Source organism: Oncorhynchus clarkii, chromosome 24, assembly GCF_045791955.1.
Source record: "Oncorhynchus clarkii lewisi isolate Uvic-CL-2024 chromosome 24, UVic_Ocla_1.0, whole genome shotgun sequence".
NCBI lineage: Eukaryota > Metazoa > Chordata > Actinopteri > Salmoniformes > Salmonidae > Oncorhynchus > Oncorhynchus clarkii.
The window spans coordinates 13,532,693-13,552,913 of record NC_092170.1 but is presented as its reverse complement, the minus strand read 5'-3'; the positions used below and the strand labels follow the sequence as shown (position 1 = coordinate 13,552,913).

The window sequence follows — 20,221 nt, the reverse complement described above, 5'->3', positions numbered from 1 at the left end:
CGCAGACTCACTGCAGTCAACGCTGTGTTGTTAAACAGCCATGGCCAAACACGCGTATCTGAATCCTGGCATTACCACACACACACACACACACACACACACAAACATAAACATACATGTAGCGGAAAGGGGAAAGAGAGAGACTGAAAGTACAATTGCAGAGGACCGCTGTTTGGGGCATTTTCACTATGAGGAAGTGGTGTTTCTGTAAAGAAACTGAATGGAGAGCTGAGGTTCTGCGCTGCTGCTTAGCTTGTGCAACCTTGAAGAAATATGCATTCTTAAACCCCTATAAATATGCACATTGTGTATTGTGAATGTTTGTACGTTGTAACTACCATATCTTTATTCATATCAGTCTCTTACAAATCAATTGACTCAACATTCACAGCTACAAGCATACTTCATAATGTCGTCCCTACCAGAGGTGGGACCAAGTCATTGTTTTACAAGTCACACGTAAGTCTCAAGTCTTAGCACTCAAGTCCCGAGTCAAGTTCCAAGTCAAGACAGGCAAGTGAGACAAGTCTCAAGTCCTAAACAAGTCATAACATGCTCTTCACCAAATGTAATACCATTTCATGTTTTTAACAAGAGTAATAGTTAGTATATTACATTTACGCAAATCATGAATGCTTTTAAAAAATATCTATATATTTATTACTTTGAAAATACATTTTATATTACCATGGAAATACATGGGTAGCCATGAGAAAGACCCCCCCCCCCCCCCCCTCTGTGACAGCAGGAGAGGAGTGGTAGGCTGGGTCGTGTGGGGTGGTTGCTCTCCTGTAGATGAGTTAAGCAGCAGAGTATCCGCTGGTCATCCAACATGGCAATTCACATAGAAATACATCACCTACAACAGCCGTTGCCGTGTAGAATAGAGAATCGAGTATGTATTGCATTTATATCTGAATGCGATGCCTCAGATGAAATAAGCTGCCGTTCTTCATTCATTATCAATGGAGAAAGCTCAAAACTGCGGAGGACAGCAGAGACAGGGATGGTGGGATGTGTGAAGCATAAACCCAACCAGAGGTTCAAGCACTCACTGTAATCAGCAGGTTAGGAAGAGTACACAACCATTCTAGGAGGCACTCTGCCACAAATGTGCTCATTTGATCTATTCCAGCTCCAAACAGCGTGGTGGCGAGTCAATCTGCAAATCTAATCTAGGCAAGCAGTGAGGAGCACACATAACAATACAGGCTCCAGACATCACAAGCAGTGAGGAGCACACCTAACAATACAGGCTCCAGACATCACAAGCAGTGAGGAGCGCACATAACAATACAGGCTCCAGACATCACAAGCAGTGAGGAGCGCACATAACAATACAGGCTCCAGACATCACAAGCAGTGAGGAGCACACATAACAATACAGGCTCCAGACATCACAAGCAGTGAGGAGCACACCTAACAATACAGGCTCCAGACATCACAAGCAGTGAGGAGCACACCTAACAATACAGGCTCCAGACATCACAAGCAGTGAGGAGCACACATAACAATACAGGCTCCAGACATCACAAGCAGTGAGGAGCACACCTAACAATACAGGCTCCAGACATCACAAGCAGTGAGGAGCACACCTAACAATACAGGCTCCAGACATCACAAGCAGTGAGGAGCGCACATAACAATACAGGCTCCAGACATCACAAGCAGTGAGGAGCACACCTAACAATACAGGCTCCAGACATCACAAGCAGTGAGGAGCACACATAACAATACAGGCTCCAGACATCACAAGCCAGGCAAAAAACAACAACCATGAAACAAACAAGTTACACACACTCATAAACACACAGCCTCGTGTGATGGATAGCTGTCGGCTATATTAGCCACGACTTACCGTTCTTTGTGCAGCTTCAAATGTCGAACAAAGTTGGAAATGGTTGCGCCCCCGTCTGTAATTTTCTTCCCGCATGTTTTGCAAGTTGCAATCCGTTTTTTGTTGATACAGCATCGTCTTTATATCCGAAAATAAATCGTTTTGGGTATCATCTTTCCACGGGCTCCGTCTGAATTCACCTGCAGCCGTTACTCTACACTGCCACACACAATTTGATTGGCTGCTGTCCAATTCAAACTGTAATCCGTTAAATGAAGAGTTGATGCGCTGCACACTTTTTTTCATAGCATCATTTGTAATATTTGGGCTTGAGGAGGGTTGGGGAGGGTTGGGGAGGGTATCAAGTCAGGTCGAGTCAAAAGGCTCAAGTCCAAGTCAAGTCACGAGTCATTGGTGTTAAAGTCAAAGTCGAGTTGCAAGTCATCATATTTGTGACTCGAGTCTTACTCGAGTCCAAGTCATGTGACTCGAGTCCACACCTCTGGTCCCTACTCTCTTTGGGTAAGGCTAGCAGACTTTAACAACACATTTGCATGTGACAGAATGCGCTACTATGACGGTCTCCATAGAGGCGAGTGTATGCTAAGGTGGGTCGCTCAGATTGTCAGAACAGCGAAATGGCTTATGTTGTGTCTCGTCTGCATACCCAACCAACATGTTGGCCAGCAGCACTCCTGTTGGTTGGGGCTAGAGAGTGCAACTTGTCAGACATGACCGATCTATGTGCTGTTAATGATGTTGTGGTTTGGTTGCTTGGTGTCACTAACCACTCATGCACACCCTCATCAGGGTTCTGTTGCCCAGTGCTGCCGTGTGCTGCAGTCTCAAGTACTGTTGCTATTCCCAATGGGCTGATTTGTTTCATAGCCAAAGGATAGTATGGTGTGTGTTTTTTTTCTGGCTAGAATTGTATCCCAAGCTATATCATTTCACACTTCCACTCGTAGAAAGTGATATTCCCACTTCCATTGTAGATTTGGATTGTTTTTATAGATGGTAATGAGACTAAATACAAAAGGCTAAACACAAATGAATGGTTGGATTGTAGTTCATGTTAATCAACACCATTCACATGAATCCAAAATAGGCAAATTAAAAAACAATATGGAAAACTACACTGAGTGTAGAAAACATTAGGAACACCTTCCTAATATTGAGTTGCACTCCCTTTTGCCCTCAGAACAACCTCAATTCGTTGGGGTATGGACTCTACAAGGTGTCAAAAGCATTTCACAGGGATGCTGGCCCGTGTTGTCTCCAATGCTTCCCAGAGTTGTGTCAGGCTGGCTGGATGTTTTTTGGGTGGTGGACCATTCTTGATACACACAGGAAACTGTTGAGCATGAAAAACCCAGCAGAGTTGCAGTTCTTGACACACTCAAACCGGTGCGCCTGGCACCTTCTACCATACCCCATTCAAAGGCACTTAAATATTTTGTCTTGCCCATTCACCCTCAGAATGGCACACATACACAATCCATGACTCAATTGTCTCAAGGCTTAAAAATCCTTCTTTAACCTGTCTCCTCCCCTTCATCTACACTGATTGAAGTGGGTTTAACAAGTGACATCAATTAGGGATCATAGCTTTCACCTGGATTCACCTGGTCAGTCTATGACATGGAAAGAGCAAGTGTTCCTTATGTTTTGTACACTCAGTGAATGTGGTTAAATTAATCACCAGAGCCTTACATTTAATAAATATAAAGCTATGTTAGTTCCTATCTAAGAGCCTCTGTTGTCATATCTTTGCATCATTAGCTTAGGCATTCAGTTAATTAAATAAAACTACTACAGTCTGTGACCCCACAGCCTGACCCAGCCTACAGAGCAGACCCCCCACCTCCAGATACGGTTGAGCAGTGAGCATGTGAAATGCTCAGTGACGCAGCCCAGTCGCAGAGCATTACCAACACCGTGTCAACGCTAACTCGTCACTTTCACTCACTCTCATCCGTCTCTAGTCATACCCACTACCCAGCCCCTACTAATATCTTCGGCTAGAGCTAATAGGATTACCGTAATGAATATCACAAGCTTTTGGCAGCACCAAGCTTCTTAGGCCAATTAAAAGCCCCAGAAACGCAGAGTTTTTATCCCAGGCCTGACAATATAGATCCCTGAGTAATGATTGATAATCAGACCTTAAGACCTCTACTCCTTTCCATAGTCCTCCGGAAGATAACTGGCTTAATGAATATAAATGGACGTCAATAAGAGGTTTCTTAGGTTTTTCTTTTTAACACATTTCCTTGTTATTTGCAAGGTGTCTCAGTGGCGACAAGAGGAGGGGGAGTGTAACAAGATCAAGGACTTCCTTTTCGAATGGTTGCCTGTGCTTTCCCTGATGCGTCAATACCTCCAATGTGTTTAATGTAGCCATAACGGCATAGAGCAGACCAACAACCACATTGAACAGGAGATTGCAATGCTGCTGTTTGGACTTTTTTGTTTCCCCTGGAAAATAGATTTAAGTGTTGCGACACCCAGAGAACAAGACCTAGCTTTATTCCTTTGGGCAGCCATATTGGTCGCAATGGCCCTTAACGCTGTAGTGGTCCTTTACTTTCTTCCTTAACGTGTGATGCCAAACCCCACATTTCCCCAGCTCCCACTGCAATGTGTGACGCATCTCACACACACACACACACACACACACACACACACACACACACACACACACACACACACACACACAAACAACAGGGCACTTCGCTGTAAAAAACAATGCGACATGTCCAGTGTGAGAGAAGGAGGGCGGAGATAAACATGCCACTTAAAAGCAATGGGAGGTCTGGGTAATGGCTCTATGTCCCTCAGATTAACAGTTACCTTCTGGCTGGATAAACAAACCACAACGACAGCTCCCATAGGCTCGGCTCTGCAGGAGGACTGGAGAGGACAGGGTTTCACTACTATTCTAGTTTATTGGTTTAGATATAGAATGTGAAAAGGCAGGGGGGTTATCCAAATATCATAATTTGCATTGGAAGCACAGTGCTTCTGTTCTGAGCAGAAGTTAGACTGCTGAAGGTATATTCTTGCTATGAATATGTACAGGTGAATCAATTCAATAAGAATGCATGGTGCTCAGTATCTGTTCCTGGTATTTATATTATTATTAACATAATGACTTAACCATCCATCCAACTATCATGAAATTATTATTAAGACACCGTGCATTTGCTAAAGCAAGGTTTGATATGAATCCCTGGTGGATAGAATCCATTTTCCACAGATCGTCAGACCTCTCTTCTGTCATGGAAGCCAGTCAAGCTACTGTGGCTGAAATGACCCCCCTGGCCTGCTGTCATTGAAGCATTGAAGCAGTAGTCTTTTCCCGAGACTAGGTTTCTCTCCTCTTGGTATTCTCCATGCCCACATTGTGTTGTTGTGGCTGCTTGGCTTTCAGAACACGGCAGACTCTGTCGCGGGGACGGAACGTTAACAGCAACAGTAGATAAATCAATAGGTTGAAAAGCACTGTGGGGACCCAGACTTGCGGACAGACTTGCAGGCAGGCAGACAGACGGACTCACACGCAGGCAGGCACATTGTGTCTCAGGGAACAGGGAGTCACTTTGTTGCGCCTGCTGGGTCATCAGATAAAAGACAGACTACATGACATGAATGCTTGCCTAGATCCATCAGTCATCAGTGGGGGAACTGGGAAAGCTCTCAGTGAGCGCGCGCATGTTTTGTTTTTATTGATCATCTTGGCTGCCTTGAGGGCGCTCTCTGCTAATCCAAGATGATGCCATGAACCTGATTGCTGTCCTATGCGGTGAATAATTCTGTGATGTTCTGGGGCTCTTATTTGCTGCCTGCTTTCCAACTGTGCACCACTAGTGTAGCTGTGTTTTGCCTGTGTGTGTGTTTGTCTGTGTGGCCCGTCAGACTGAAGTATTATTTCAGTGCATTACTGAAGCCATCTGTCCTCTTCATTGTTAGCATCATCGTGGGATTTCCATGTCTGTGTGACACATCTCTTTTCCACAAACTGTTGGCTGCTCTATGATGTTAACACTGACCTTTGTAGTGATATTTTATAACATTGTTTTGTCCCAGCTCGGTAAAGATACTTGTATTAATCGGTGTGTGTGTGTATTGCGTGTGCGTGCGTGCCTCAATAACTACAAATATAACCATATTAAACTGTGTATTTGGTCTCCCTAATAAAGTGTACTCGCTTGACATTTATTACCTGCAGCTTTTAATGAAGAGAATATTTCTGTTAGTTGTTAATGGAGGGTGGAAGGCCAGACAGGCTGTTAGTGGTCCCATCCTGCTGATGTGAGCCTAGCTTAGCCAATCCCTGGGAGGCAGATCACATGGTGTCGGTGTTGCCAGACTGACACGTAAGAGGAGACACATCACTGGCTGTGTCTCAAATGGCACCCTATACAGTGCACTACTTTTCACCAGGCTCCATTAGTCTCTGGTCTAAAGTAGTGCATTTTGTAGGGAATAGGGTGCCATTTGGGATGCAAATAGCGTCTCAGGTCTCTCTGGGGATCCGGAGGGCGGCGAGACTCTGCGCTTTGGTCTTCCTGCTTGTAATTCATTAGAGTACAGCCCCTTTCCCCTCTCTTGAACAAAGTGGTCTCGCTGACATAACAATGAGATTTGGCCTTTGATTGTTCTCATTGGCCCACTGAGCTTACAATCCGCCCAACAGTACAGATAGATTCATCACTTGAGTCTTTAAATGCCCTATAAGACCATGGCCAGAGCTTACCCATGATTTTTCACAATTATTTAAGTCAGTAAGTCATAGTTTCCACTTTGTGCAAATCCTTGTGAGTGCGGTATCTTTTCCTATGATATGACATACAAATTATTTTCAGCCTACCATTCGTTTCAGGGCTGGGGTTTATTTGAATGTTACCACCCACCAGCATAGTGTTGTTTATTATTCAGAAATAGCTGCAAAGTTGCTCCTCTTCGTGACTGAGATGAGCCAAATAGCCTTGTGTTCACTTGGCCGCCTGAGCAATGGAGGAAATTAAAACGCGGTGCAAATTTGTTTTTCCACCTTATTTTGGAGCTAGTCTGTATTAAGAATGTATACTCAGCACTCGTGTATATACCTACTCATTCAAGGTTTTTTATTTTCTTTTTAGTATTTTCTACGTTGTAGAATAATAGTGAAGACCTCAAACTATGAAATAACACGTATGGAATCATGTAGTAACCAAAAAAGTGTTAACCAAATAAAAATATATTTTATATTAGCCACCCTTTGACTTGATTACATCTTTGCACACTCTTGGCATTCTCTCAACCTGCTTCATGAGGTTGTCACCTGGAATGTATTTAAATTCTTAATGTGTTTGAGCCAATCAGTTGTGTTGTGACAAGGTAGGGGTGGTATATCAATTTCAAGAACTTTAAAAGTTTCTTCAAGTGCAGTCGCAAAATCCATCAAGGGCTATGATGAAACTGGCTCTCATGAGGACCGTCACAGGAAAGGAAGACCCAGAGTTACCTTCGCTGCAGAGGATAAGTTCATTAGAGTTAACTGCACCTCAGATTGCAGCCCAAATAAATGCTTCACAGGGTTCAAGTAACAGACACATCTCAACATCAACTGTTCGGAGGACACTACGTGAGTTAGGCCTTCATGGTCAAATTGCTGCAAAGAAACCACTACTAAAGGACTCCAATAAGAAGAAGAGACTACTTGGGCCAAGAAACACGAGCAATGGACATTAGACCGGTGGAAATCTGTCCTTTGGTCTGATGAATTCAAATTCGAGATTTTTGCTTCCAACTGCCATGTCTTTGTGAGACGCAGAGTAGGTGAACGGATGATCTCTGCATGTGTGGTTCCCACCTTGAAGCATGGAGGAGGAGGTGTGATGGTGTGGGGGTGCTTTTCTGGTGACGCTGTCTATGATTTATTTAGAATTCAAGGTACACTTAACCAGCATGGCTACCACAGCATGCTGCAGCAATACACCATTCCATCTGGTTTGCGCTTAGTGGGACTATCATTTGTTTATCAAGAGAACAATGACCCAAAACACTCCTCCAGGCTGTAAGGGCTATTTGACCAAGGAGAGTAATGTAGTGCTGCATCAGATGACCTGGCCTCCACAACCCGTTTGTGATGAGTTGGACCGCAGAGTGAATGAAAAGCAGCCAACAAGTGCTCAGCATATGTGTGAACTCCTTCTTGTTGGAAAAGCATTTTTCATGAAGCTGGTTGAGAGATTGCCAAGAGTGTGCAAAGCTGTCAAGGCAAAGTGTGGCTACTTTGAAGGATCTCAAATATAAAATATAATTTTGATTTGTTTAACACTTTTTTGGTTGCTACATGATTCCATATGTGTTATTTCCTAGTTTGATGTCTCTACTATTATTCTACAACGTAGAAAATAGTAAAAAATAAAGTAAAACCTTTGAGTAGGTGTGTCCAAACTTTTGACTGGTACTGTATATAAATGTTATAGTTGCTTGATGTGATAGTATTTTGCAATCCCCCGTCGCCCCAAGATGGATTATTTTGACCACTAACGTTTTGCCTCACTACACACCCCACTGCTTTGGTTGGTCTAACATTACCTAGACACCACAACTGTCTATCCAGATAAGGAAACGGCACTCGTGAAAAAAGTTCAAGGAAATTATAGTAACATGTCATATGCTGCTTGAATGATCATGAGCAAAGTCATTGTAGCCTATCATTTCACTTCCCCTGTGAGAACCATGTACCGCAGCCAAAGCCTGCCAGCAGCCTACTTACTACCAAAGGTTGTCCATTAAAATGTAGAAAAACGCATATCAGCAATCTTTCAATACTTATCCATATTACCGGAGCTTCATCTTATTCTTTATAAGCCTTTCGATGGCGGATTCGCGGTCATCATTTTTTGGAAGATGCGAAAAATTTGGAGATCACAATAGATGGTGAAGTCAAAGATAGGCCAGTGGTTTCCATCTTTGAGATGGTTTTCCCTAAATCAATGCTCATGACAAATCCAGAACCAGCCATTACTGGCTAATATTTTGAAAATAGTATAGTCCTAGTAAAAAATAAATGACAGAACATTAGCTAGCTAGATAAGGTTAGCATGCTAGCTAGCTACACTGCCAGCTGCCAGTGCACCTATTTACTGATGTTTATAAACGCCACGTGGAAAATCCCACACCCAATTTGTGAATATGAATAAGTAGTAAATCTTCGAAGGTGGAACCTAAACGTGCCTTTCCTGTCTAGGACAGGAAATTACGTTGATGTAGTTTTGTCAACTTTCTCTGGGGGGTCCTTTTAATAATAGCATATTCTATAATAATTTTGTCACATTGGTCATAATTAAGAGGTGGTCATTAAGCCGTCTCCATGGCTCTTTGTGTTTCTTATTTATTGATTGATTTATTAATTGTACATCTGTTGGTTCCAGACTTTGTTGGGGAGCCATGAACCATCCTCCGTCCAGCTGTGGGTGTCCTACAACCGCCAGCCAATGAAAGCCGCCCAGTTCATGACCCGCCACCCAATCACAGTGAGTCTCCAGGCCTGCTTCGCCACACCAGAACATCCTCTCTGTGGCTCCTAGTTGATTCCTAGTCTAGAGAACAAACCTGTCACTGTATCGTTGATGAAATTGGGAAAATGTGTTTGTAAGGAAATGCTATAACTATACTATGTAGCTAGTATGTAGTTGACAGCTCAACATGAGCCAGAAATCACAAGGACAATGCTGTAAGGCGTTACACTCCACTCACAGTAGAAAGATTTTAATTCCATGATATTATTTATCTTAAAAATTAACCTGTTTTTGTGTAATAAAAGTTTAATTACAATCATCAGGTTTTAGTTGTGAGAGAATCACACCATGCCCTTCACAAATAAGGAAAACTGCTTAACGTCGCTTTTCTTCTCCTGCAGGAGTACTACATCGCTGACGCCTCGGAGGACCAGGTGTTTGTTTGCGTCAACCACCTCAACAACGTCACCCACCTGTACATCTCAGACACGCAGGGCCTGTCCTTCTCCCTGTCCCTGGAGAATGTGCTATACTACACCCCAGAGGGTTCAGGCAGCAACACCCTCATCAGGTAGGTACAATATTCCTAGTGCTTCTCAATTCTCTACTGGGGGGTTGCACAATTCTGCTCCAGGCCAGCACTTACACACCTGTTTCTTCTATATGACCTAATCAACCAATCTCGGGTTTCTCATTTTTGTTTCAGGCCGGCCCAGCACTAACCCACCTGATTTGATCTATTAACTAATCGCAGGTTGCACATTTATGTTCCATCCCAGCACTAACCCATTATATTCAGCTAATCTGCTTATCACTGTGATTAGTGGCTTGTTAGTGCTGGGGTAGGACCAAAATGTGCGCCACCTTTGGTGTATCCCCCCCAGGAACAGATTTGGAAACACTGCAGTATTCTACTAAGCAACAATGGACCTGAGATCTGGGTTCAATTAGTATTGGTATCTTTCAAATACTTAAGCTGCCCTTGATTGAGCTTACCTGACACAACAGAATCAAAAGAAAAGTCCCAAAAGTGCAAACCCTTCCCGTCTGACACTCCAGGCAGGCTCAATCAATCACCCAATGCATTTCAAAGAAAACAAGTACTATTTGAAGTCTGCAATATTCTGATGTGACTCACAGTTAAGGCAGCCTAATTAGTAGGAAACACTATGAGATCTGTAGTGTCTTGCTAGGAACAAAGTAACAGAACTCACCTTGATCAAGTACACACACCCTTGGATCAATTATACCCACCTTGATCAAACGCACCCACCCAACTTAATTTATTTTGGAGAGAGGAGGCTGTTCTACGTCTGATCATTGCAGCACTGGGGGACCTCCTGGGGTGCATTCCTAGTGACGACGATGAGTCAGTGTGTGTGTGTGTGTGTGTGTGTGCGCGTTTTCTCCTCAGAGTTGGTCAACAACAGCAGGGCCTTTGCATGTGTTCACATGTTTAAATCCCAGGGACCAGGATGTTGGATGTTTGCTGAGTCCATGTTGTCACGGCGCTGCAGTGTAGCGTAATGCTTCCAGGGCCTATAATTAGTCAAATGACTAGGTTCCCAACACGTCTCCAGCTACCTGGAGTTGTTGTGTTGTGAGAGCAGCTTGATTGCTTCTTGATAGTGAGGCGACCTCACGACAGGAGCAGAACACGTGTTTCCTTTAACCAACATAGCCACAAGATACACTGAACGTGATCCTGTATTGTTGTTGATGCTAATCGTGTCTGTGTGTGTGTGTGTGTGTGTGCGTGCGTGCGTGCGTGCGTGCGTGCGTGCGTGCGTGCGTGCGTGCGTGCGTGCGTGCGTGCGTGCGTGCGTGCGTGCGTTTCATCCCAGGTACTTTACCAATGAGCCCTTTGCTGACCTGCACCGTGTGGAGGGTCTGCGTGGCGTCTTCGTGGCCACGCTCATCAACGGCTCACTCAGCAAGGACAACATGCGCTCCGTGATCACCTTCGACAAGGGGGGCACCTGGGAACTGCTGCAGGCCCCCTCCGCCGACAGCCTGGGAGGGACACTGGACTGCCAGGTAGCTAGCTAGCTGTTACAGTAACACCTGACCCTGTATCAGTGGTTAGAGAAAGCGTTCACCTACTCCCTGGTGGGTTTCCCCTAACCACTGATACAGGATACTGAAACACAGACTCTAGGTTATAGCTGCCTGACAGACCATTGCTGGCAGCTTCATCAATGTGATATCATACACATCGGGGCGACAACAACAGGATTACACGAAGCAGACCATTCTCTTTTTTCCTTTAATAACCTGCTGCATGTAAAATATTGTGTGCTATAGCTTGGAAAATAAATAAATGTGGGTCTGGATGACAATGTAATGTTTGTTTCCAACATTAGGGCTGTTTTCCTAAATAAGTTATATCCGCTTCGGGTTTTGTTTCCTTTCCACGATACTAGCGTGTGTCGCGATACTATTATCATCCCAGCCCTAATTAAGATATGCCCAAGTCTCCCACTGTTGGCTCTTGTTAATGTAGGCATGCCTGAAGGGAGGGCAAAAATTGGGAAGAGACATTAAAGTGACAGTCTTGGCAGAATGTAATTATTTTCTTGTTGATGTCTGTAAGCAGGAAGTTGCCTCGTTGTGTGTAACACTGTCAAAGTGTTGAGTCTATGAGTACTTTGAGGTAGGGGGTGGGTTAATATGAACCTACATTAGTGGTTAGGAACAACAGCCATGAGGCCACAAGGTGTGTTTGCATTCTAAAGGGGAAGTAAGTTTGCATGCAAACGGGTGTGTTCTGTCTGGTTTTAGAAAGTGGTTGTGTCCCTTGTACTAAAATGTATGCACTCACTACTATAACCCGCTTTGGATAAGAGTGTCAGCTAAATTTACTATGATGTAAATGTAGCTTCACTTCTGAGAAAATAGTTTATATTTGTATTTATTTATTTTTGGTTTTGCCAGATTGTTGTCTCCATTGACTTAACACTTCTCTCTCCATCTCTCCCCTCTCCCTCCACAACGCCTCTCCATCCCTCCCTTCCCCCCTACTCGATCTCCCTTCACCTTTCCTATCTATCCCTCCATTTTTTCTTTCTATATCTCTCTCCTCTCTATCCCTCCCTCCCTCCCCTCCATCCCTCTTCGATACCCTCTCGGTACCTCTCTATCCCCCCCATCCTGTCCCTCCCTCTCTGTAGCTCTCCAAGGGCTGCTCCCTCCACCTGGCCCAGCGCTGGAGCCAGCTTCTCAACATTCAACTGCGCAGGATGCCCATACTGTCCAAGGAGTCAGCACCAGGGCTCATCATGGCCACAGGTGGGGAGGCTTAGACTAGCATCATACCACTACAATGACTATTTATTTTAAAATACGTACAGTACCAGTCAAACGTTTGGACACACCTACTCATTCAAGTTTTTATTTATTTTTAATTTGACTATTTTCTACATTGTAAAATAATAGTGAAGACATCAAAACAACTATGAAATAACACATATATGTAGTAACCAAAAAAGTGTTATATATTTTGTATTTGAGATTCTTCAAAGTAGCCACCCTTTGCCTTGATGACATCTTTGCACACACTTGGTATTTTCTCAACCAGCTTCAGGAGGTAGTCACCTGAGGTAGTCACCATGAGGTAGTCACCCACATGCTTCAAGAGGGCCACCATTGTTCCTGTTCCCAAGAAAGCTAAGGTAACTGAGCTAAACGACTACCGCCCCGTAGCACTCACATCCGTCATCATGAAGTGCTTTGAGAGACTAGTCAAGGACCATATCACCTCCACCCTACCTGACACCCTAGACCCACTCCAATTTGCTTACCGCCCAAATAGGTCCACAGACGATGCAATCTCAACCACACTGCCCTAACCCATCTGGACAAGAGGAATACCTATGTGAGAATGCTGTTCATCGACTACAGCTCGGCATTCAACACCATAGTACCCTCCAAGCTCGTCATCAAGCTCGAGACCCTGGGTCTCGACCCCGCCCTGTGCAACTGGGTACTGGACTTCCTGACGGGCCGCCCCCAGGTGGTGAGGGTAGGCAACAACATCTCCTCCCCGCTGATCCTCAACACTGGGGCCCCACAAGGGTGCGTTCTGAGCCCTCTCCTGTACTCCCTGTTCACCCACAACTGCGTGGCCACGCACGCCTCCAACTCAATCATCAAGTTTGCGGACGACACAACAGTGGTAGGCTTGATTACCAACAACGACGAGACGGCCTACAGGGAGGAGGTGAGGGCCCTCGGAGTGTGGTGTCAGGAAAATAACCTCACACTCAACGTCAACAAAACTAAGGAGATGATTGTGGACTTCAGGAAACAGCAGAGGGAACACCCCCCTATCCACATCGATGGAACAGTAGTGGAGAGGGTAGCAAGTTTTAAGTTCCTCGGCATACACATCACAGACAAACTGAATTGGTCCACTCACACAGACAGCATCGTGAAGAAGGCGCAGCAGCGCCTCTTCAACCTCAGGAGGCTGAAGAAATTTGGCTTGTCACCAAAAGCACTCACAAACTTCTACAGATGCACAATCGAGAGCATCCTGGCGGGCTGTATCACCGCCTGGTATGGCAACTGCACCGCCCTCAACCGTAAGGCTCTCCAGAGGGTAGTGAGGTCTGCACAACGCATCACCGGGGGCAAACTACCTGCCCTCCAGGACACCTACACCACCCGATGTCACAGGAAGGCCATAAAGATCATCAAGGACATCAACCACCCGAGCCACTGCCTGTTCACCCCGCTATCATCCAGAAGGCGAGGTCAGTACAGGTGCATCAAAGCTGGGACCGAGAGACTGAAAAACAGCTTCTATCTCAAGGCCATCAGACTGTTAAACAGCCACCACTAACACTGAGTGGCTGCTGCCAACACACTGACACTGACTCAACTCCAGCCACTTTAATAATGGGAATTGATGGGAAATGATGTAAATATATCACTAGCCACTTTAAACAATGCTACCTTATATAATGTTACTTACCCTACATTATTCATCTCATATGCATACGTATATACTGTACTCTATATCATCGACTGTATCCTTATGTAATACATGTATCACTAGCCACTTTAAACTATGCCACTTTGTTTACATACTCATCTCATTTGTACATACTGTACTCGATACCATCTACTGTATCTTGCCTATGCTGCTCTGTACCATCACTCATTCATATATCCTTATGTACATATTATTTATCCCCTTACACTGTGTACAAGACAGTAGTTTTGGAATTGTTAGTTAGATTACTTGTTATTACTGCATTGTCGGAACTAGAAGCACAAGCATTTCGCTACACTCGCATTAACATCTGCTAACCATGTGTATGTGACAAATAAAATTTGATTTGATCCACCTGGAATGCATTTCAATCAACAGGTGTGCCTTGTTAAAAGTTAATTTGTGGAATTGCTTACCTTCTTAATGCGTTTGAGCCAATCAGTTGTGTTGTGACAAGGTAGGGGTGGTATACAGAAGATAGCCCTATTTGGTAAAAGTCCAAGTTCATATTATGGCAAGAACAGCTCAAATAAACAAAGAGAATCGACAGTCCATCATTACTTTAAGACATGAAGGTCAGTCAATCCCGAACATTTCAAGAACTTTGAAAGTTTCTTCAGTCGCAAAACCATCATCGCAATGATGAAACTGGCTCTCATGAGGACCGCCACAGGAAAAGAAGACCCAGAGTTACCTCTGCTGCAGAGGATAAGTTCATTAGAGTTACCAGCCTCAGAAATTGCAGCCCAAATAAATGTTTCACAGAGTTCAAGTAACAGACACATCTCAACATCAACTGTTCAGAGGAGACTGCGTGAATCAGGCCTCCATGGTCAAATTGCTGCAAAGAAACCACTACTAAAAGGCACCAGTAATAAGAAGAGACTTGCTTGAGCCAAGAAACACGAGCAATGGACATTAGACTGGTGGAAATCTGTCCAAATTTGAAATTTTTGGTTCCAACCGCCATGTCTTTGTGAGACGCAGAGTAGGTGAACGGATGATCTCTGCATGTGTGGTTCCCACCTTGAAGCATGGAGGAGGAGGTGTGATGGTGTGGGGGTGCTTTTCTGGTGACGCTGTCTATGATTTATTTAGAATTCAAGGTACACTTAACCAGCATGGCTACCACAGCATGCTGCAGCAATACACCATTCCATCTGGTTTGCGCTTAGTGGGACTATCATTTGTTTATCAAGAGAACAATGACCCAAAACACTCCTCCAGGCTGTAAGGGCTATTTGACCAAGGAGAGTAATGTAGTGCTGTATCAGATGACCTGGCCTCCACAACCCGTTTGTGATGAGTTGGACCGCAGAGTGAATGAAAAGCAGCCAACAAGTGCTCAGCATATGTGTGAACTCATTCATGACTGTTGGAAAAGCATTCCAGGTGAAGCTGGTTGAGAGAATGCCAAGGAGTGTAAAATAGCTGTTATCAAGGCAAAGGGTGGCTACTTTGAAGAATCTAAAATCTAAAATATATTTTGATATTTTAACACTTTTTTGTTTTTTTATGTGTTATTTCATAGTTTTGATGTCTTCACTATTATTCTACAATGTAGAAAATAGTACAAATGAAGAAAAACCCTTAAATGAGTAGTGTCCAAACCTTTGACTGGTACTGCATATCTTTAAAGATGGAGAGAGACGAGGACAGTGGGGAAAGAAGGAGGAAGGTTGCGTTAAATGGAGCCCATACTGCTACGGCATTACCGCTATACACGCCAGGCCACTTAATTACCATTTCTATGGTGAATACGTGACTTCCCTTATGGTGGTGCAACTTCCGCTGTTGTCTGATCTGATAGAGAGGACCACTTCCTCCATCAGTCAATCACACAGGAAATGAGACTATGTGCATAGAGAAGCTGCCTAGTCTCTCCTTCCTGCTTGTTTGTCTGCGTCTGTGTTCATTTAAAAAAATATATATTTTAACCTTACTTAGAGGTTAACCTTTATTTATTCAGGCAATTCAGTTGAAAGCAAATTCTTATTCACTGTGTGTGTGTGTGAGTGGTTGTGCGTGCGCGCACACACGTTTTTCTGAGTGCTCATTTTTGAGTGCTTTTTTTCTGAGTGCGTGTGTTCATGGTTTGTGCGAACGTGTGTGTGTACATGTATAACTGCGTGTACTCAGGTCAGAGCAATAGACTTTGACTGGAGTTACACGAGGAGCAGTTGGACACATCCATTGTGTTTCATCCACTAAAATTGTCTCTCTGTCTCTACCTCGTCGCGCTTCTGCCTGCTTGGCCGAGTACATTGATTTCCTTTGTAGCTGTGTCTGGAAGGAGGAAGAAGCCTCTACACCCTGCGAGCTGCTAGAACCCTTAATTAAATTATTAGTAGATAATGGCCACGGGGAGAAGTGCAGAGAGGAGCAGGGAGGGAGGGCTGCGGAAACACTATGCCCCTCTCGTCCATGTTATCGCTCACACACAGATGCACTAATTACTTCTGCATCACACAGCGGGTACAAGCAAACGCACACACAGACCGTCTCCCTCCTTGTGTGGACCCAGCCAGCCACACACGACCAGCATCCCCACACCACCTATCAGGAGGAGCGTTTCCACCGAAGCGTTTTGTTTTGTGACTGGTTCCTGTATACAATTTCTTAATTTGTAAAGCACCGTTAATATGGCCTCCAAGAGCGACAGTCATTAGTGGTGGCGCAGGGGAGGAGAACATCATTCACATACAGTGGCTTCATTAAACAGCTCTCAGGATGAGTGTCACGTAGAGAGAGAGCCGTACACAACTACATAAAACAATAAGGAGTTGGAGTCAGAGCTTTGATACCTGCTGTAATCCATATTGCACTGGTGAATTGTACAACAGGTACCAGTAACGCGCACACCGTTAGGTGCAACATGGTAGTCTACATTCACATAGGATAAATAGATATATGATGTTAGACATTACACTCATTACACTCGTTAGGGCCTTCCCCCTAGAATGACTGCAGACTGATTTTGATATTATTCATGCCTTTATGTTCAGCACATGGTAAGGACAGAGTATTGACACTGCAATCTGATGTTGACAATAAAGCACACGAGAGAATAGGAACTTTTTGGGAACATAGGTCTATCGCTTGATCTCAAGCATCCGTTTAACAACCCTGGATAGAATCTGTCCCTATATAGAGCCACCCAGCTATAGGGCCATGCTACACTAGCCCCTTTCTCCATGGCCTGCGTCTCAAGTCACTTTGTGTGCTCTGGGCTGTGCTCGGATGCGTCCCAAATCGCACCCTATTCCCTATGCATGTAGTGCACTACTTTTGACCGGGGCTTTGGTTGAAAGTAGTGCACTATGTAGGGAATAGGGTGCTGTTTGGGACAAGGCCCGGGATACTGCTGGCACTGGAGACCACCTGAAGCTGCAGTAGTGTTTCTACTGAATCACTCTCTGTGTGTAATGTTTAATTCATCACCTCCTCTCTCACAGCCATTCCACTGATCATCCTGTGTCTGTGTCTGTCTCCCCTGCAGGCTCTGTGGGTAAGAACCTGGCCAACAAGCCCAATGTGTATGTGTCCAGCAGTGCTGGGGCCAGATGGAGAGAGGTCAGTGTCTGTCTGTGCGCGCCTTGTTTTTGTGTGTGTGCTCCATAAACGTAACTATGCACATGATGAGCATGCTGTAAATCATGACGTTGGTTATTCTTTCCTGCCGATGCCACCCCCTCATATGCCAATGGGTTTCTGTGCAGCGCCTCGCCATAGTGCTGAATGGCCAGCGGAGGACACTTTCTTTGACAGCATATTATTAAGCAACCACAAAGCCACACGGGGAACCCTCAAAAACAGAAACAATGGAAAAGCACCCACAACATTTTCACCTGCTCTTGATGTCTACGATGTGACATTCCACAAGAGCAGAATGACTTTTAATCTGAACATAGTGTCATATTATTTGTAATAATACTGCCCGACAGTCTTATTATGGTAACTATATCAATTGACCAGCAATCTTATGGAGTGTGGCTTTAATGGGTGTTCTTCACATTTCCCCTTCTCAAGGCGCTGGCCGGTCCTCACTTCTACACGTGGGGTGACCACGGTGGCGTCCTCATGGCCATCGCCCAGGGGGGCTCCAGCACACACCTCAAGTGAGTCTCACAGCAGGGGCCTTATTTAGGGCTGTTGTATATCCACTGCTAGAACAGAAGTGTGCTGTGTATCACTCCCTCCTCATTGCACCCCTCTACTCCCCACTGCACCTCTGCCCTAGGATGTTGACTTTCAGTCTGCTTACCTTAACTTAAGGTTCAGTGAATTATACCTGTCTCGACCCACTGTGTCACTGCCAACCCAAGCAGTACTGTGCTGGCTCTGAAATGTTATTTTCACATTGTCCTTTCCAGCATGGTTCCAGCTACTACAGGTCATGGGATACGTAACCAGGCTAATGCACTACAGCTTGGCTTGGCTCAGTAGTGTAAAAAGGGTATACATATTGTAACCATGCTAATTCTGATCTCCGTACTGTCTCTGCCGGCCCATCTATAGACTAGCGTCCTGTTCAGATGGTGAATTAGGAGATTTTCCCTATGGGCCATTCTGGCTCGGACAAGGCTACCTACCTACTGTCTCTCTGTGTCTCAGGTTCAGTACCAATGAGGGGGAGACGTGGACAGACTTCCGTTTCTCTGACAGGGAGGTGTATGTCTACCAGCTGCTGACGGAGCCGGGGGAGAAGAGCACCATCTTTACCATCTTCGGCTCCTACGCCGACCAGAGACACAGCTGGCTCATCCTGCAGGTCAACGCCAGCGACGTGCTCGGTGAGGCGACTCTCATAATATTACTACGCTGGGCAGAAGTCATGACTGAAGCATGCTCAGCCTGGTGCTTTTGCGTCTGTTTGTCTTCCATTTTCACAACGCAAATGAGAAACATACGCCCACTGACCCAGAGTCTCACTGAGGTGTGTGTTTGTGCGTCCGCATGTGTCCACTGTCCAGGCATATGTACTCTTCTGTCCCCATGCTACGGTAATAAAAGATCACCAAATCCCAAATCAAGTATTTGTGTGTCTCTTCAGGCGTGCCGTGTGCCGAGGGAGACTACAAGCGCTGGTCCCCGTCAGACGAGCACGGCAACGACTGCCTTCTGGGTAGAGAGATGGTGTACAAGCGACGCACGCCCCACGCCACCTGCTTCAACGGGGAAGACTTCGACCGGCCCGTCACCGTATCCAACTGCTCCTGCACACGCCAGGACTACGAGTGGTGAGACCAGAGGCATCATTGCCAAGCCCAAATCCACCCTTTGCCTCTACCCCTAAACTCTATCTACCCCGAGACACCTTATATAGATCTGAAAGGATTGGATAGCTGCTGTCTAGAAAGGTAACAGCTCCATGTTTCCTTCTGTTAAGCTAGGACTAGGTGGAATGTTTCTCCCTTACTTACAGCTATGTTATCCTTCCAGGGTAGGAGCTAGGGGTTGATTGGAATTGGGCCACGGTCTTTTTCCACTCATCTCTATATGTTCATAGTTTCATAGTTAGGTCTGCGAACAATGGGTCTCTCTGTTTCTCTCTTTCTGTTTCTCTCTTTCTGTTTCTGTCTCTCTGTTTCTCTCTTTCTGTTTCTCTCTTTCTGTTTCTGTCTCTCTGTTTCTGTCTCTCTGTTTCTCTCTTTCTGTTTCTGTCTCTCTGTTTCTCTCTTTCTGTTTCTCTCTTTCTGTTTCTGTCTCTCTGTTTCTCTCTTTCTGTTTCTCTCTTTCTGTTTCTGTCTCTCTGTTTCTGTGTCTCTCTTTCTGTTTCTCTCTTTCTGTGTCTCTTTCTGTTTCTGTCTCTCTTTCTCTGTTTCTGTCTCTCTTTCCGTGTCTCTGTCTCTCTCCTTCTCTGTCTCTCTCTCG

The 20,221-nt window shown here is 44.9% G+C and overlaps 1 protein-coding gene across 2 annotated transcripts in view; it reads left to right on the top strand.

Moving 5' to 3' along the window:
• The window catches only part of LOC139382526 (sortilin-related receptor-like), an 82,205-nt gene that overhangs the window by 24,753 nt on the left and 37,231 nt on the right, over positions 1-20,221 (top strand). For both annotated transcript variants that reach the window (XM_071126622.1, XM_071126621.1), the window contains exons 7-14: positions 9,265-9,366; positions 9,753-9,922; positions 11,196-11,388; positions 12,522-12,639; positions 17,847-17,920; positions 18,377-18,465; positions 18,962-19,140; positions 19,401-19,587. In XM_071126622.1, coding sequence (XP_070982723.1) covers positions 9,265-9,366; positions 9,753-9,922; positions 11,196-11,388; positions 12,522-12,639; positions 17,847-17,920; positions 18,377-18,465; positions 18,962-19,140; positions 19,401-19,587 — 1,112 coding nt within the window. The remainder of the gene's footprint in view (positions 1-9,264; positions 9,367-9,752; positions 9,923-11,195; positions 11,389-12,521; positions 12,640-17,846; positions 17,921-18,376; positions 18,466-18,961; positions 19,141-19,400; positions 19,588-20,221) is intronic.